General features: G+C 38.2%; 2 protein-coding genes and 3 pseudogenes across 2 annotated transcripts; all 5 read left to right on the top strand.

Annotated features, from left to right (window-relative positions):
* The first annotated feature begins 1,359 nt into the window (after window positions 1-1,359).
* LOC130974981 (uncharacterized) lies at window positions 1,360-1,887 on the top strand. Its single transcript, XM_057899816.1, has one exon. It carries the CDS (start codon window positions 1,360-1,362, stop codon window positions 1,885-1,887), a length of 528 nt encoding a protein of 175 aa, XP_057755799.1.
* Window positions 1,888-10,264: 8,377 nt separating this feature from the next.
* LOC130974980 (acetyl-coenzyme A carboxylase carboxyl transferase subunit beta, chloroplastic-like) lies at window positions 10,265-11,347 on the top strand. The gene is given in 2 exon segments (XM_057899815.1): window positions 10,265-10,973; window positions 10,976-11,347. Coding segments are annotated over 2 exon segments (936 nt in total). The 3' UTR covers window positions 11,203-11,347.
* A 104-nt stretch (window positions 11,348-11,451) lies between these two features.
* Window positions 11,452-12,600, top strand: LOC130974268 (photosystem I assembly protein Ycf4-like; annotated as a pseudogene).
* A 90-nt stretch (window positions 12,601-12,690) lies between these two features.
* Window positions 12,691-13,729, top strand: LOC130974267 (chloroplast envelope membrane protein-like; annotated as a pseudogene).
* A 105-nt stretch (window positions 13,730-13,834) lies between these two features.
* LOC130974266 (cytochrome f-like) lies at window positions 13,835-14,810 on the top strand (annotated as a pseudogene).
* Window positions 14,811-17,241: the final 2,431 nt, after the last annotated feature.

Raw genomic sequence — 17,241 nt, 5'->3', positions numbered from 1 at the left:
CTGCTACTGTTTCCTTTCTCTCTCAGAGATAAAGTATCAAAATGGTTGGAATCATTTCCTAAAGAAAGCCTTACCACTTGGGAGGATGTTGTTAACAAGTTCTTATCAAGGTTCTACCCTCCACAAAGAATCAATAGGCTGAGAGCTAAGGTTCAAACCTTTAGACAACATGATGGGGAGACTCTCTATGAAGCATGGGAGAACTACAAAGACTTGACAAGAAAATGCCCTCTGGATATGTTCAATGAATGGGTGCAGTTGCACATCTTCTATGAGGGCCTATCACATGAGTCAAAGAAGGCCCTAGATCACTCTTCTAGAGGCTCCCTCAAGAAGAAAAAGACAATTGAAAATGCCATAGACATCATAGAAACTATTGCTAACAACAAGTATTTCTATGCCTCTGATAGAACCCAAAAGAAACAAAGTTATCACAGCTCAACTAGCAGCCCTGACCAAGCAAATGGAGAAGAACCAAGTCTCAGCTGTTCAAGCTCAAGCACCTCCACAAAAGGAAGAAAACCCAGAAGTTGAAGATGAATGGGAGCAGGCCAATAATTGAACAATTCCTCTAGACCACCATATAACCCCAATGCCAAGACATACAACCCAGGTTGGAAGAACCACCCAAATTTTGGGTGAAGAAATCAACAAAACAACAATCAAGACCACAAACTATACTACTCTAACCAATACAATAACCACAATCCCAACCATCAGTCAAACAACAATAGACCCTACAACAACTCACAAAATGCACCCTACCATTCCACCCAACAACCATACAATAACCACCCTCAAGATGCATCATCCTCAACCATGCAACCATGTGATATCAACAGCAACTTTGCAAGATTAGAGGCTGTTATAGCATAACTAATAGGGACTATTTCTGCTGTAGTAGAGAGAAAAGTGCAAGAAGAGAAGAAGATAGATGCAATTCAAGAGGAGGCCAGATCCAACATGAGGAACCAAGGGGCAGCTATTTCAAAACTGGAATCACAACTAGGAAGCTTGTCTAAACAGATACCAATGCCCACACGTACATTCTCTAGTGATACCATGGTCAACCTAAGAGGGGAATGCAAGACCATCACACTAAAAAGTAGTAAGGTGATAAATGAGGCATCCTCAAGCCACAACAAGCAAGAAGAGGAAGCTGTAAATGGATCTGAAACCAAGAAGGAAGAAAAGACACCTAAACCACCGCCACCAAAGCAAATCCTGAAGGCCTATGTACCAAAGGCACCCAACCCACAAAGGCTGAGAAAAGATGGGAAAGACAGCCAATTCTCTAGATTCTTAGAGATCTTTAAGAAGCTTTAAATTAACATACCCTTTGCTGAGGCATTAGAGCAAATGCCACTCTATGCCAAGTTCATAAAGGAGCTCATGACAAGGAAAAGAAACTGGGGTGAAAAAGAAAATGTGGTACTCACTGAGGAATATAGTGCCATAATACAAAAGAAGCTTCCCCAGAAATTGAAAGATCCTGGGAGCTTCCAAATTCCCTACATCATAGGGGATATAAGAATTGAGAAGGCACTATGTGATCTAGGAGCCAGCATCAACCTTATGTCCTTGGCCATGATGAAAAGAATGAGGATAGAAGAGGCCAAACCTACTAGAATGGCTCTTCAATTAGCTGATAAGACATTTGAATTCCCTCATGGTGTGGTGGAAAATTTGTTGGTAAAAGTGAGAGAGTTCATCTTTCTGATTGATTTTGTTGTACTTGATATGGAGGAAGAGGCTAACACAATAATCATCCTAGGAAGGCCATTTCTAGCTACTACTGGAGCCATAATTGATGTTCAAAAGGGAGAGTTAGTCTTGAGACTGCATGAAGTAAAAATGGTGTTTAATGTCTTTAAGGCGATGAGCTAACCCAAGGAATCCATTGGCGAATGCACGATGGTGGACACAATGGAAAACATAGTTCAAGGAGTTTTGGAAGAACAACAATGTGAAGAAGCTATAGGGATAGAGCAACAAGCATCAGGAGGAGAACTACCTCAAGAAATCATAGAAGATTCAATCATGTTGAACCAAACAAGTAACAAGGAAGTGGAGGCACCAAAACTAGAGTTGAAAGCCCTACCTCCAAGCTTGAAGTATGCCTACTTGGGTGAAAACAACACATACCTAGTCATCATTAATTTAAGCTTGAATGAGGGACAAGAAGAGGAACTTATCCATATGCTGAAGCAACACAAGGACGCCATAGGATGGACACTTGCAGATCTAAAGGGGATTAGTCCTTCAATGTGTATGCACAAAATCCTCCTTGAGGAAAGTGGTAAGCCCTCAAGACAGCAACATAGAAGACTAAACCCAACAATGAATGAAGTGGTCCAAAAAGAAGTGTTGAAGTTATGACAAGCAGGGATAATTTACCCCATTTCAGACAGCCCCTAGGTGAGCCCAGTACAAGTAGTTCCTAAGAAAGGAGGGGTCACTGTTATACCATATGAAAGAAATAAATTAATACCAACATACTTATGGCATCCAAGGTTGGAGAATCCTCTTGAACAAGGAAAAGAAAGGCAGTAGCCGCCACCTCTGAATCTTGGGAAATGAAAAATTCATCACCAAAGCCCACCAAGACCACTTCTATGAAGTAATGGCAGAGAAGAAAGTGATCCATGAGGTCCCTTTCAGGCTCAAGAAGAATGAGTATCCGGAAATCCAAAGAGAGGTCCGGAGAAGAGGTTAGGAAGTCCTAACCAATCCCATCCAAGAGGTTGGGATCCTAATAGTGCAAGAGTTCTATGCTAATGCACCAATTATGCTAATTCACTAATTCACACTAATTCACTCACTCAATTCTAGTGATTTACCTCATTCCAACAATTATGCTTCCTTGCTTTTGTATCACCCTACCTTATGGTGTTATATTTTTGTTTTTCATGATGAATGCACCACAAGCAATAACGGAAGCAAGACTAAGAACACGTAGCAATCCGGAGAGTCGTCGTACCCCCTTGCTCATCTTTGAGTGCACCGAGGACGGTGCAAACTTTTAAGTGTGGGGAGGTCGTCCGACCGTTCGACGATTTTGGGTGACAAATTTCTAATCTCAACACTTTTGCATTTCATTCTAGGATTTTAGGATTTTTATTTGCATTCTCTTAATTTTTGCATATGTATACACAATAAGCTAGTCAAAATAATGAAATTTTTAAGATTTCTATCTATAGGGCACCTTAATTGATTTGAGTGAAAACTTTCATAGAACTTGCTTGAATTATATATATTGTGGACCATGTTTTTGAGCTAAGAACACAAGCAAGTGAGATTTGAGCCTAATGGCGTGGTTACATCTTATAACCACTTATTTTTCCTTCTTGTGTGCATTATTCTCTTTCTATGATTGTAATCTTTGATTTGTTTGATTCTTTATGTCCATTATTTTGTGTATTCATGCATTTATATGATTGAGGCCATCATTTCATTGAGCTCACTTATCCAAATAGCCAACCTTTTATATTCCTTTGTTAGCCAATTTGAGCCAACGCTTAACCCACTTGTTCTTAATTTTAGCACATTACAAGCCTTAAAGCGAAAAACAATAAATGTCCTTATTTGGATCTTTGATTAGCTTAGGCTAGAAGTGTGTGAGTATCATTCAAGTGTGGGAACCTTGGGACATTGGGTGAATAAAAGGGTAATTTTGTATTGTTATTGAAAATATTGGGAATTGGGTACATACTCATGTATTGATCAAATGTAAAACCTTATGCATTGAGATTCTTGTATATAGAAAAAATGAGAAAAACAAAAGAAAAAGAAAAAAAAATAATATGGAAAAGAAAAAAAATATATAGAAAAAGAAAGAAAAAGAAGAAAAAAAAAAGAAAGGAATAAAAAGGGGACAAAATGCCCCAAATCAGAGTATAGTCCAATAAAATCAATGCATAAGTGTTGTGAAATGAAAAGAAAATGCATGAGTATGTGAAAAAGTGAAGAATGGGTAGTTAGGTTAGAACTTAATTGTATAGGATGTCATAGGTTAGGTGGGAAGTCTAAGCTTATCAAAGATTCAAACTTCAAGCTCACTTAACCATATATGCATCCTACCTTGACCCTAGCCCCATTACAACCAAAGAAAAGACCTCATGATACTTGTATGCATGCATGAAATATATGTCGATTGTTAGAAGAAAAACAAATCTTAGAAAGCATAATTAGGAGAGAATTGAGTGAATCAACCCTAAACACTTGAGCGAATAGAGTGCAAACACTACCGGTGAGGGTTTGATGCTCAATTACATGTTTCCACCTATGATCATCTCTTTTCATGCAAGTTTATAAAAATATTTAATAACTCAATTCAATTGTGGATTAGACTTGCTAGTCCTTAGCCCTTGTGCATATATGCTTCTTGAGAATTGATTTATTTTGACCAAGCAATTGCATTCATTTAGATAGTTGCATATAGGTAGGTTGCATATAGTTTAGTTCCCATTGAATAAATGCCATACCTTTACTTCATTCTTGGTTTAAGCATGAGGGCATGCTTGGTTTAAGTGTGGGGAGGTTGACAAACCCCATTTTGACGGTTTGTCTTGCATTGATTCTAAGAGATTTTAATACCTTTTACCCTCATTTATCCATTGAAATAGCATGGTTTTGTGATTGTCTCCTTATTTGTGCTTAGATGTGAAAACGTGCTTTTCAACCCTTAATTTGATGGTTTTAATCTCCCTTTGATTCCACTAGATGCCTTGATCTGTTTGTTAGTGATTTCAGATTGAAAAGGCTAGGAATGGATCAAAGGAGTGAAGAGGGAAAGCATGCAAAGTGGAGAAATCATGAAAAGTCAAAGAAGTTGAACTCGCCCATGGACGCACGCGCGCACCTGGCGCTTGCGCGCACCTGCGAATCACCCCATGGACGCGCACGCGTGATGTGCGCGTACGCGTCGGTGTTGGTTTATGATTTTTTAATGAAAACGTGGCCAACGAATTCTGAAGGGTTGTGGGGCCCAATCCTAACCAACTTTGGCGCCAAAGATGCTATTTAAAGCCAAGGATTGAAGAGCAAAGGGGATAGCAACTCATTAGTTCACATTACACACATTAGGATTAGTTTAGAGGTAGTTTCTAGAGAGAGAAGCTCTCTCTTCTCTCTAGAATTAGGATTAGGATTAGGTTTAGTTCTTAGATCCAGGTTTTAATCTTTGCTTTCTTCTACCTCTATCTCTCAATTCCTTGTAGTTACATTCATCTTTCTTCCATTCTTTTGTTGTAAATTCCTTTTATGTTGTTCTTGTGTTTTGTTGTAGATCTACTTTTGTTTCTTCTACTCTCTTTCAATTCAATCAAGGTACTTTATAATAATTGTGTTCATTTGATTTGTTGTTGTTTAATTCCTTGCAATTGAGTAGTGTAGATTTACTTTTCTTGCAATTTTACTATGCTTTCCTTTTGTGCCTTCCAAGTGTTTGATGGAATGCTTGGTTGGATTTTAGAGTAGAGTTTTATGTTCTTGGCTTGGAAAGGTAACTTAGGAACTCTTGAGTTACTAATGTCCAAGTGATTGATGATTGGGAGCCATTGACTCTAGTTCTCACTAATTGAATTAGTGGAGAGTTAGGACTTATGGACTAGGATTGATATAGCTCATTTGACTTTCCTTTACTACTAGTTAGAGGATGATTTAATGAGATTAATCCTTGCCAATTCTCATATTGTGGTTAGTAATTAGGATAGAGATTCTTGACCACCAACCCTTGCCAAGACCTTTTTAGGCTTTAGTTTATTTTCTTGCCATTTATCTTTCATGCTTCTTATCAAAACCCCAAAAATAACTCACAACCAATAACAAGACACTTTATTGTAATTCCTAGGGAGAACGACCCGAGGTTCAATACTTCGGTTTATAAATTCAGGGGTTTGTTTTAGTGACAAACAACTTTTTGTATGAAAGGATTAATGATTGGTTTAGAAACTATACTTGCAACGAGAATTTATTTGTGAATTTCTATACCATCAAAAATCCGATCGTCAAAGGGTCACAAAAAAATATTACATTAGTGTGAACCCAAATCCCATGAATTGGAGCACCATGGTCCATAGGAGAATCTTAGATTTTAGCCCGGAAAGTGTGAGGTTGGCGTTCAACTTACCTTTGATGCAAGGAGACCCACATCCTTACACTAGGAGAGTAAACTTTGATTAGAGACTGGATCAAGTACTCTCAGACATCTGTGTGGAAGAAGCATAGTGAAAAAAGGATTCCCAAGGCAAGCCCATTCAACTAAGAAGGCTTGACCTCAAGCCCAAAGCTAGAGGATGGTTGGAATTCATCCAACACTCTATCATCCCCACTAGCAACCTGTTAGAAGTGACTATTGAAAGGTCCATCATGATCCATTGCATCATGATTTAGAGTGAGGTGGAAGTACATGAGGTGATCCCTCAAGAATTGTACAAGAGAGCTGAGAAGCCTTCCACCAATGCAAGGCTAGCATTCCCATACCTCATTGATGACTTGCATTATCTACCCTTCTTTCTTACATAAAGAAGGCCATAAAAGAGCACAAATCTCATTTGATCAGTACAATTCATGCATTATTTGATGAATATTATGGTATACTACTTTGAGATAAGTTGTGCTAAATTTCAGGTGAAAAAGGCATCAAAGATGGGAAGAAGACAAACAAGAAGCTGGGCGTGTGAAACTGGCATGCCACTTGGGAGCAAGCGCCACAAAAATGCACTAGCGTGGCACGCAAGGAGCTAAGCGTGGCACGCCAGTACTAAATTCCAGAAGGGAGATCCAAGCATGCATGTGGGCGTGGCACGCCAGGGACTGGGCGTGGCACGCTAGTACAAAATTTCAGAAAGCAAAATGGAGGACACAAAAGGGGCGTGGCACGCCTGACCCATCAACTACTATGGGCGTGCCACTTGAGCAAAGGGGCGTGGCACGCCAACTCACCATCTCAAGAAGAACCTCCACTATGGCATGCCACTTGGTGTCGAAGGCGTGGCACGCCAGCTCCAAAAAGTCACTTTGGCGTGCCACTTGAAGACCCAGGCGTTGCACGCCAAGCTTGATGAGTGCACAAATACATGGGCGTGCCACTTGAGCAGCATGGCATGGCACACTGGTACAATGATCCAGAGAAGGGGCTGAAGGCAATTGAAGACTGGGCGTGCCACTTGAAGTCGAAGACGTGGCACGCCAACCTCTCAACCTCACTTAGGTGTGCCACTTGAGCAACCAGGCGTGGCACACCAATGCACAAGATAACATGAGCAAGGACTAGGCGTGCCAGTTGGTGTCAAAGGCGTGGCAAGCCAATCTGAGCATGTGACTATGGTGTGCCACTTGAAGGCCGAGGCATGGCATGCCAACTACTGGAACAAGACAAGATCATGGGCGTGGCACGCCAACCTTTAGGCGTGGCACGCTGGTATAAGTTTCCAGAGAGGATGGAAGAGGCCAATTACATGGTGCATGCCACATGGTATCGAAGGCGTGGCACACCATTCACTATTCTTCACTTAGGCGTGCCACTTGAGCAACCAGGTGTGGCACGCCAGTGTCATTCAGAGGGCAAAGAAGCATTGGCGCGTGCCACTTGAGTTCGTGGCGTGCCACACCAAACAGAGGAACCATTCACTCACAAAGGGGTATGGCACGCCAGACCCTGGGCGTGCCACGCTAGTGCAACTTTCCAGAGGAGCTTAGCCAAGCACACAACAAGGGCGTTGCACGCCAGACCCTGGGCGTGCCACACCAGTTCAAGTTTCCAAAGGCAAAGGAAAGTGGAAAAAGCAAAGGGCGTGCCACTTGAGCTCGAAGGCATGGCACGCCAACACAAGAATTCCACTATGGCATGCCACTTGAGTTCAAAGGCGTGGCACGCCAAGGTTGATAGAGCGATGAGCGTGCCACTTGAAGGATTGAGCATGGCACGCCAAGCTAGTTTGAAGGGCACGTGACACGCCGGTAGAGCGCCAGCCACATGCCATCTAAGAAGTCACGCTTGTTGAGTGTTTTCTTTCCCTCCAAAATGTAATTTTCCCTTTTTCACTTTTTCACTTTTGTGCTCAATTGAGTGATTTTTATCAACTCTTTACCCATTTATTCATACTAATCGCATGTTTTACGTTTTCCTTCCAGAATTTGTGCTATGATTGGAAACATGCTTCTTTGGTCTTATATTTGCTAATATTAATCCTCTCTTATTACCATTAGATGAAGTGATATGTGTGTTCAGTGATTTCAGGGATTATAGGGCAGGAATGGCTTGGAGGATGGAAAGAAAGCATGCAAAAGCGGAAGGAATACAAGAAATTGAAAGAACTGCAAAGCTGTCAGCCTGACCCTCTCTCACTAAAACGGTCATAACTTGAGCTATAGAGGTCAAAACGATGCGGTTTCAATTGTGTTAGAAAGCTAACGTCCGGGGCTTCGATTTGATATATAATATGTCATAGTTGCCCAAAAGCTAGGCAACGCGAACGCGTCATCCACGCGGACGCGTCGCAGTTATGAAAATCAGCGTGGCAGATTTCTTCTCCAGCGATTTCTGGGCTGTTTTCGACCCAGTTTGCGGCCCAGAAAACACAGATTAGAGGCTATAAAGTGGGGGAATCCATTCATTCATGAGGAGGCTCTCATAATTCATAATTTTAGGATTAGATGTAGTTTTTAGAGAGAGATGTTCTTTCCTCTCTCTTAGGATTAGGATTAGGATTAGGAATTCAACTTCTTCAATCACAGGTTCAATATTCCTTTTATTTTCTCAATTTAGTTTATGAACTCTTTATGTTTGGATTGATTTTATAATTAATATAATTTGAGGTATTTTCAGATCTATGATTTGTTTCTTTTATTTATAATATAAATAATTTGGATTTTTCCCTTTGGCTTTGGTTGAGTAATTGGTGACGCTTGAGCTGTCAAATAAAGTAGTGGTTGAAATTGGGAGTTGCTAATTAATTTGAGTTCCAATAACTCTAGCCTTTCCAAAGGAAAGACTAGGACTTTAGGTATCAAATTAATTAGTCCACTTGACCTTCCTTTGTTTAGTAAAGGTTAACTAAGTGGGATTAAAATCCAATTCTCATCACAAGTGATAAGGATAGGACTTCCAGTTCTTGTACCTTGCCAAAGGTTTATTTTCCAGTTATTATTATTTTATTTTACTTGTCATTCAACTAACTTTTTACCTTAATCCAAAACCCCAAAACACACTTTTTCATAACCAATAATAAGACATACCTCCTTGCAATTCCTTGAGAAGACGACCCGAGGTTTAAATACTCGGTTATCAATTTCAAAGGGGTTTGTTACTTGTGACAACCAAAACTTTTGTAAGAAAGGTTGATTGCTTGGTTTAGTAACTATACTTACAACGAGAATTTACTATAACTTCTAAACCGACAATCTTCAGTTCTTCAAAATGGCGCCGTTGCCGGGGAATTGCAAACGTGTCCCTTATTATTGGTTATTGTAAATATTTTTTAAAAAAAATATTTCAGATTTTAAAAAAAAAATTATATTTTATTTCAAAATCTTACCTTATCCTTTTTCAAAAATCATATCTTTTTTCTAAATCCTATCATATCTTTTTCAAAATCATATCTTTTTCAAAATATTTTCTTTTTGTTAGTTTTTGTTTTTATTTTCTTCTACTACTATGAACTCTCACCCCTTTGGCTATGAGTCTGATTACAACTATGTTGTAGGAAGAGGAGATTATAATGGGAACAGGCATCAAGGTTGGAACAATCAAAGATGGAAAGAGCCACAAGGATTTAATCAACCCTTATGGCAACAACCACCTCCATACGCCTATGAACCCCCTCCTCAATATAGCTTTGGACCACCATACTCACGAGCCCCTTACCACCAGACACCCTCATACGATCCTAACCCGTACCCACCATACCAACCACCTTATAAGCCAAATGAACCATACACAGAACCAGTACCTCAACATACACCATCTCCTTATCATTATCAAGATGAACCACCTTCCTACCATGAACCCCTTCTCCCAACAAATGAACCCTCCTATCCACCCCAAACCTCCATGGAGAAAACATTTACCGATCTAAACTCTACTATACAAGCTCTCGCAGCCCGAATCGGACCACCAAATACCTTCAACAATCAACCCTCAAGCTCTAGTGCACTTCCTTTTCAACCACATAATGATCCACCAATCCCATCACCACCATCCATGGAAGAGCACCCACATCTATCAATCCAAGAGCAAGATGATCCCAATGATGCTATTGATATGGAACAAGAGAGTTCTATTTGTGGTAAGGGCGGAAATAGTAGTGAAAGCGAGGGTTCTTCCATAAAAACAACTATCACGAATGAGAATTTAACTAAAAGAGAGGATTCTAAAGATCTCGATGAAACTCAAAAATACAAGCATTTATGGATTGAATGCGAAAATTGTTATGGATTAAATTATAGGAAATTTTTTAAATCAAAAATGAATATTTGTGAACACTGTGGATATCATTTGAAAATGAGCAGTTCAGATAGAATCGAACTTTCGATTGATCCAGGTACATGGAATCCTATGGATGAAGACATGGTCTCTATGGATCCCATTGAATTTCATTCGGAAGAGGAATCCGAATCCTATAAGAATCGTATGGACTCTTATCAAAGAAAGACAGGATTAACTGAGACTGTTCAAACAGGCACAGGTCAACTAAACGGGATTCCTGTAGCAATTGGGATCATGGATTTTCAGTTCATGGGGGGTAGTATGGGATCTGTAGTAGGCGAGAAAATAACCCGTTTGGTCGAACATGCTGGCAATCAACTTTTACCTCTTATTCTAGTATGTGCGTCCGGAGGAGCACGTATGCAAGAAGGAAGTCTGAGCTTGATGCAAATGGCTAAAATATCTTCTGCTTTATATGAGTATCAAAAAAATAAAAGGTTATTCTATGTATCCATCCTTACATCTCCTACTACTGGTGGGGTGACGCCAGTTTCGGCATGTTGGGCGATATCATTATTGCCGAACCCGATGCTTACATTGCATTTGCTGGTAAAAGAGTAATTAAACAAACGTTGAATACGACAATACCCGAAGGTTCACAAGTAGCTGAATATTTATTCCAAAAGGGCTTATTTGATTCAATCGTACCGCGTAATCCTTTAAAAGGGGTTTTAAGTGAGTTATTTCAGCTCCATGCTTTCTTCCCTTTGTGAAAAATTTAGCAGAACTTAAAAGATTTTTTTTCTTTTTCCAAATAAAAAAATTTAAAAGTGTATTATCATACCTATGTTCCTTGCGGAAATAGAAGGCGAAATCAATCCATTTTTTTAGTTCTACGTTTTACATTCATTCTTTCTATTTTTTATTATTTTAATAATATATTATTTATATATAGAATTAGATTCTATTTTATACTCCTCAATATACTCTTTTCTACTCATCCTATTCCTATTAACTGAATATATATATTCAGTTAATAGGAATAGGATGAGTAGAATCCATAAAAAATACTTATCGAAAAAAGTGATCCATTGAGTCATACTAAGTATATTTGAATTCTATTGATTATAGACTATCTTTATAACAATATAAGAAAAAAATGCGATATATAAATTCAATATTCTATAATTAATAATTATATATAGCAGGTACAAATATTAAATCGAGGTACCCATTCTATGATAAACTTACCTTCCATTTTTGTGCCTTTAGTGGGCCTAGTATTTCCGGCACTTGCAATGGCTTCTTTATTTCTTTATGTTCAAAAGAACAAGATCTTTTAGATACGGACAATAGGCACAAATCAAGTATATTTTTTTAGATCAGGGAGCAACTTGATGAATAATCACTCCTAAAGGTTTACACCATAATAGTGCTAGTTGATGAGAGTTACTTCGGAAACAAAGAAGAATCAAGTCAAATTCATTTACTTGGGTTTGGTTTATTTATTCTAACAATTCCAATAAAACAGAACTGGATCTAATATGAGTTGGCGATCAGAACGTATATGGGTAGAACTTATAGCGGGGTCTCGAAAAACTAGCAATTTCTGCTGGGCCTTTATCCTTTTTTTAGGTTCATTGGGGTTCTTATTGGTTGGAATTTCCAGTTATCTTGGTAGGAATTTGTTATCTTTATTTCCGTCTCAGCAAATTCTTTTTTTTCCACAAGGAATCGTGATGTCTTTCTATGGAATCGCGGGTCTCTTTATTAGTTCATATTTGTGGTGTACAATTTGGTGGAATGTGGGTAGTGGTTATGATCGATTCGATAAAAAAGCGGGAATAGTGTGTATTTTTCGTTGGGGATTTCCTGGAAAAAATCGTCGTATTTTTATTCGATTTCTTATGAAAGATATTCAGTCCATCAGAATAGAAGTTAAAGAGGGTATTTCTACTCGTCGTATCCTTTATATGGAAATCATAGGATAGGGGGCCATCCCCCTGACTCGTATTGACGAGAATTTAACTTCACGAGAAATTGAATAAAAAGCTGCAGAATTGGCCTATTTCTTGCGTGTACCAATTGAATTACTTTGAAAAAAAGAAATGAAACTGAAAAAATGAATGCTTTCTTCGGAAAAAGAGATTTTGTTTTGATAGAAGGGGCCCTCTTTGGGTTCGAAATCCGACTAATATTCATTACGCAAAGTGTTCCTCCGTGTATTCATTAAAAGGTCTAATTGCTTCGAATTTTAGTAATTGATGTCCTTTGATGAAAGAAAATAATATTGTATTTTTTCGTCATGCCAAAATTGGCAGTGGATTCTTTCGATTTTTAGTCTATTTCTTTATTGTTTCTAAATTCAAGAACTAATTCCCGAATTGAAAATAAAAAAAAACGCGGGAATAGATTATAGATTTTCTATGACTTGTAATAGAACTTATGCTTGATAGAAACATTATTATCATCCTATATAGTTGACGGATGAGATAAAGCCGAAGCTGAGTTCGTTCATTAAATAAAGACGAAAAATGGCAAAAAAGAAAGCATTCATTCCCCTTCGATATCTTACACCTATAGTCTTTTTGCCCTGGTGCATCTCTTTCACATTTCAAAAAAGTTTGGAATCTTGGGTTACTAATTGGTGGAATACTAAGCAACCTGAAATTTTCTTGAATATCATTCAAGAAAAGATTATTCTAAAAAAATTCATAGAATTCAAGGAACTATTCCTCTTGGATGAAATGCTAAAGGAATACCCGGAACTACGTTCACAAAATCTTCGTACCAAAATATATAAAGAAACCATCCAATTGATAACGATGCACAACGAGGATCGTATCCATGCAATTTTGCATTTCTCGACAAACATACTTAGTTTTGTTATTCTAAGTGGTTATTCCAGTCTGGGTAATCAAGAACTTCTTATTCTTAACTCATAGGTTCGAGAATTCCTATATAACTTAAGTGACACAATAAAAGCTTTTTCCATTCTTTTATTAACAAATTTATGTATAAGATTCCATTCGACCCATGGGTGGGAACTAATGATTGGTTCTCTCTAGAAAGATTTTGGATTTGCTCATAATGATCAAATTATATCTGGTCTTGTTTCCACATTTCCAGTCATTTTAGATACTATTATAAAATATTGGATTTTCCGTTATTTAAATCGCGTATCTCCATCACTTGTCGTGATTTATCATTCAATGAATGACTGAAAAAAAGATCTGTGGGTTAGGTCAAATTTGAAAGTTTGTTATTTTTATTTTTTACATTTTACAAAAGCAAGCTAAACAACATTCCAATATTTTTCTTTATCGCCACCACCCAAGAGATTCTTCCCATATTCCAGGAATAGTTTTTCAGTAAATAGCCGAATCATGGATAGGGAACTAACAATGCCAGTGACCTACCAAAATTTATTGTAGAAATTGAATTTTCAGGATCAATGATTGGACCATGCAAACTAGAAATGCCATTTCTTGGATAAAGGAAGAGATTACTCGATCCATTTCCGTATCGCTCATAATATATATATTAATTCGAGCACCTATTTCAGATGCATATCCCATTTTTGCACAACAGGGATATGAAAATCCGCGAGAAGCGACAGGTCGTATTGTATGTGCCAATTGCCATTTGGCTAATAAGCCCGTGGATATTGAAGTTCCACAAACGGTACTTCCCGATACTGTATTTGAAGCGGTTGTTCGAATTCCTTATGATATGCAAATCAAACAAGTTCTTGCTAATGGTAAAATGGGGGCTTTGAATGTCGGGGCTGTTCTTATTTTACCGGAGGGCTTTGAATTGGCCCCCCCGATCGTATTTCACCCGAGATTAAAGAAAAGCTGGGTAATCTCTCTTTTCAAAGCTATCGTCCCACAAAAAAAAAATATTCTTGTGGTAGGTCCTGTTCCCGGCTAGAAATATAGTAAAATCACATTTCCTATCCTTTCCCCCAATCCCGCTACTGAGAGAGATGTTCACTTCTTAAAATATCCAATATATGTAGGCGGGAACAGGGGGAGGGGTCAAATTTATCCCGACGGGAGCAAGAGTAATAATACTGTGTATAATGCTACAGCAGCGGGGATAGTAAGAAAAATCATACGAAAAGAAAAGGGGGGATACAAAATAACTATAGCGGATGCATCGGATGGACGTGAAGTGATTGATATTATACCTCCAGGACCGGAACTTCTTGTTTCGGAGGGTGAATCTATCAAACTTGATCAACCATTAACGAGTAATCCTAATGTGGGTGGATTTGGTCAGGGGGATGCAGAAATAGTACTTCAAGATCCGTTACGTGTCCAAGGTCTTTTGTTCTTCTTGGCATCGATTATTTTGGCATAAATCTTCTTGGTTCTTAAAAAGAAACAATTTGAGAAGGTGCAATTATCCGAGATGAATTTCTAATTTACAGGTCCGCGAATTTATGAACATATTAAGCCTAAGCCGGTAAAAGAACTAAATTTTAGTCGATAAATTCTGTACTGTAGTTCTATTCTGTATAATCAAAAATTTAAGAAAAAGGACCGAACCTTTGATTCTTTCGAGTCTTTTTCTACCGTATTTAGAGAATTCCTTGTACTGCAGTACTAGTCAGTCATAGTATATATAGTGAAGAAGACTATTTTACTTTGCCTTTTTTCAACCTAATAAATTAGAGCAATATGATTATGTCACTGTTTTCAGATTTCAATGTCCTACAATAGAAAACAATTATTAGTTCTTTATTGTTGTAATATAAGAAAAATAGTTGGAGAATATTAAGCACAGTAGAAATAAAAATAGGGAAAACGAGATTCTAGGAGAGATTTTATTTTTTATCTTTTCCTAGAGTCCGATTGTTTTTTGATTGTAGCAAAATATCGAAATAGAAAATCTTTTCTATTCTATTTAGATAGAATAATACTTGTTGATTCCCTTCTTTGAGCGGAACCTTTATGAGATAAGATAAAATATCATCTTAATGAATACAGTATACCACATTATGTAGTGGACAAACAAAAGAAGGGGGGTTGACCCAACAATAAGATTTCGAATAGAAAAAGGGAATAAAGATAGAATAGAATTAAGAATATATTACGATAGAATTAAACAGAATTCATATTATTTCCATTGCGATATCCCGAAAAAGTAAATCAAATGATTCCCCTTTTATTCTTTTTTTACTTTTCTTTCAACTTAAATTGAAAGAAATTTTCCTCTGGAAAAGACTTTTTTTAATCAAAAAATAAAGTTCATTTTTAAAAAACATTAAAAAAAATTGAAATGGACTTTTTTGAAACATTGAAAAAAGTTATCTATTGAGTCATTTATAGAATAAGAAATCTTCTTCTTATTAAGAACTCAACGGGACCCCCTCGAATTCATCAACAAAAAGAGTGGATCCCTGTTGAGTTCTTCTTACACGTTCATTTTGCAAACTCAATTCATCTTATTACTACAGGGATGAACCCAATCCGGAATATGAACCATAAAAGAAAATACCAATTAAACCGATCACAGGAATACCAGTTACAGTACCTATTATCCAAAGAGGAATCCTTCCAGTAGTATCGGCCATTTATCCCACTTTCCTCCACATTTGATCAGGTAGTCATGCTAGTGACATAAACAGTCATAGATAATTATGAAATTATATCCTTCCGAATGGGATAAGAGAATTTCGAATACGTATACGTATTTATTCCCTTTCTTCTATTAATTGAAGAAATAATTCGAAAATAAAACAGCAAGTACAAAAATGAGTAATAACCCCAGTAGAGACTGGTACGATTCAATTCTACATTTTGTTCGTTTGGGTTTGATTGTGTCGTAGCTCTATAATTTGGATTAGGTTTATCGTTGGATGAACTGCATTGCTGATATTGATCCCAAAAAAGAAACAGTGGGTACTGCTAGTCCGTGAACAGCCAACCATCGTACTGTAAAAATTGGATAGGTCCTATCTATGGTCATTGGAGCCTCCTAAAAAGATCTACTAAATTCATCAAGTTGGTCCAAAGGATCAAAACGGCCAGCTATTAATGGAATTCCTTGTCGGTTCTCCGTAAAATACTCGTTTGGCTGAGGGCTTCCAAAAACATCGTAAGCTAAACCCGTGCTGACAGATAACCAACTCGCAATGAATAGGGAGGGTATAGTAATGCTATGAATAATCCAGTATCGAATACTGGTAATAATATCAGCAAAAGAACGTTCTCCGGTGCTTCCAGTTGCATTGGAAAGCTGACATTCAGAGCTTTCCAACGATATATGTCAATCCATATTTGGCGTACAATTGAGGCATGAGTGAAAGGCATCTTTAAGGGCAAAAAATAAGCGAAAATAAACCAAAATGCTTCCACCAAGGCTCGAAGAGGGAGACACAAGGAAACCAAGGAAGTCTGCTCTCTCAAGGAGAGCAGAGTGCTCTCTTGGAGAGCAATGTCGTGCTCTCTTCATAAAAATTCAAGGAAAGTTGTTTCCACAAATGCTTTCACAAGGGTTTGAACTTGGGACCTCCCCTTGGCGCACACAAGAATGAGCATGACACGGCCAGGGACATGAGGCGCGCAACACAACATCGGCAAGGAGGACTTGGGCGCAGGTTACACATGCAATGCTCCACTACCCCGATCTCCACAAGGGCAGGGCAATCCCCTGGTGACCCTCCCACACTTGGCGCGTTAATTGGATCCCCATGCAAGACTTCACTGCTCCGCTCTCCAGAAGAGCAGAGCAGCCTCCTAGGAGCAACACCCATGGGCCAAAATTCAATAAAAATTCCCTTTGAACTCAATTCTTCACCAATT

Source organism: Arachis stenosperma, chromosome 4 (genome assembly GCF_014773155.1).
Source record: "Arachis stenosperma cultivar V10309 chromosome 4, arast.V10309.gnm1.PFL2, whole genome shotgun sequence".
Taxonomy (NCBI): Eukaryota; Viridiplantae; Streptophyta; class Magnoliopsida; order Fabales; family Fabaceae; genus Arachis; species Arachis stenosperma.
This window is presented reverse-complemented; position numbering and strand designations above follow the sequence as displayed.

What these genes read in the sequence shown, in the direction of transcription:
- LOC130974981 (XM_057899816.1), top strand. Translation starts at nt 1,360, where the DNA reads ATGCCACTCTATGCCAAGTTCATAAAGGAGCTCATGACAAGGAAAAGA.